The 1963-nt window shown below is 30.0% G+C and overlaps 1 protein-coding gene across 1 annotated transcript in view; it reads left to right on the top strand.

The window, feature by feature from the left end:
• LOTGIDRAFT_238605 (hypothetical protein) overlaps positions 1-1963 on the top strand; it is a 13734-nt gene that overhangs the window by 6850 nt on the left and 4921 nt on the right. The window contains exon 11 of the mRNA XM_009050755.1: positions 120-179. Coding sequence (XP_009049003.1) covers positions 120-179 — 60 coding nt within the window. The remainder of the gene's footprint in view (positions 1-119; positions 180-1963) is intronic.

The raw sequence follows: 1963 nt of genomic DNA, 5'->3' as shown, positions 1-1963 counted from the left end.
CCAAGACATGTTGATGTTGCATCATATTTTATAATCAATTATTTAGTGATTGGAGTTTTGGTTTGACTGGTAGCCTACCGTTTTGTTATTTTTGAGTTTAAACTAACCTTATCCTATAGCCTGTCAGACAAGTTTGTTGCTCAGTAAAATTGTGGAGTAAATTTGCTGTAAGACCAAAGGTAAGTTCAGATGAATAATCTTATTCTTTAAATTTTGACAACTTATGGTCTTCTTATTTGGCAGATCCAGACCTTGACCGTCTACATTCAATAAGAATAGAATTATAATTCTTCATCATTTAACATTGATTTTTATTTCTAGACAAGCCGTCTTTTGATTTGTAGACATGTTATATTTTGAGATTACCTTTTGGTTTGTAGGGATGTTATTGTTATCTTTTGTCGTTTTGAGTTACCTTTTGATTTGTAGACAAGTTATCTTTTGAGGTTACCTTTTGATTTGTAGACATGTTATCTTTTGAGGTTACCTTTTGATTTGTAGACAAGTTATCTTTTGGGGTTACCTTTTGATTTGTAGACAAGTTATCTTTTGGGGTTACCTTTTGATTTGTAGACAAGTTACCATTTGATTTGTAGATAAGTTGTTATCTTTTGAGATTACCTTTTGATTTGTAGACAATTTATCTTTGAGTTACCTTTTGATTTGTAGACAAGTCATCTTTTGATGTTACCTATTAATTTGTAGACAAGTTATCTTTTGAGGTTACCTTTTGATTTGTAGACAAGTTATTTTCAGAGGTTAACTATTATTTTGTAGACAAGTTATCTTTAGAAGTTACCTGTACCTATTAATTTGTAGACGAGTTATCTTTTGAGGTTACCTATTAATTTGCGAACAAGTTTCCTTTTGATTTGTAAACGAATCGCCTTTTTATGTGTAGACTATTGATGTGTAAGTTGTAACTGGTTAACTGGTGAAAACAGTTGATTAGTATGGAATAAAAAGCTGTTTATGTAATATGATCCTTGACAGGCTTAAAATCTCATACCAGTTTAATTGAAATTAGACAAACTTCCCTTGTTGTTTTTTTTATAAGCTTTTATTTTTAATATAACCACTTCAGTTAAGGCCCAAGGCCATCTCTCTTAAACGTTTTTCAAAATAACCTTTTGAAAAATAAAAGATAATAAAAAACGGAACAAAAGTTTGGTCTAATTTTGATTAGGCTGATCTCATCCAGGTAACATTGTTTGGATAGAGAGAAAGTGGAAGTTAACCATGTGAATAACTCAAATTTAATGATATAAATCGAATAGGCTGGATGGTATCAGGTGTTCCAGAAGGTTAAGCATGTCATTCCATTGAGTAATACCTGCCATAGTAGCTTGATCTTCAATTCAGTGTACAGATACCTGTAGAATGAGAAAATGATGATAAGCACTAAGACAGTCGCTATAATAAGCGAAATTGTAGAAAAATTAAAAAAAGCCAAAACATATTGAGCTGTTTAGGGTCTAAAATCAGAACTAGGTCAAACTGCTTAATTAACAATTAGTACTCTCTGTTTTTAATTAACCCATCTAGAAATATCAAAATAGCATATTTTAGAAATCTTTTCATGTAAGTTCAGCTTATAATATACAACATTTTTTAATATTTACAATTTTGCATACTGCCCCTGTGAGGATTCAATATTTCATAACAAAACTGATATACACTGAACTCATAGAAGCCACAAAACAATCATTACCAACTGTAAAAATATTGAATCAATCCAAATATTGATGTAAGGGTTAAGGATTAGAAGCCTGGGGTTAATTTGTACACCTGAGTATAGTTAGTATATTGAAAGTAAATGATTGCGATCATAACCAGGTGGTAATAGTACATAATTTTAGACACTTTATGATAGAGATTAGATATAAATAGAATGTTAACTTCTTATACTACTTATCTAATATCTTTATAAAATACAAGTTGACTTATAGATTGTATTAGATAA

Source organism: Lottia gigantea (assembly GCF_000327385.1).
Source record: "Lottia gigantea unplaced genomic scaffold LOTGIsca_154, whole genome shotgun sequence".
In the NCBI taxonomy this organism is placed as follows: domain Eukaryota; kingdom Metazoa; phylum Mollusca; class Gastropoda; family Lottiidae; genus Lottia; species Lottia gigantea.
The sequence above is the reverse complement of the archived record's forward strand: the minus strand, read 5'-3'. Positions and strand labels throughout refer to the sequence as shown.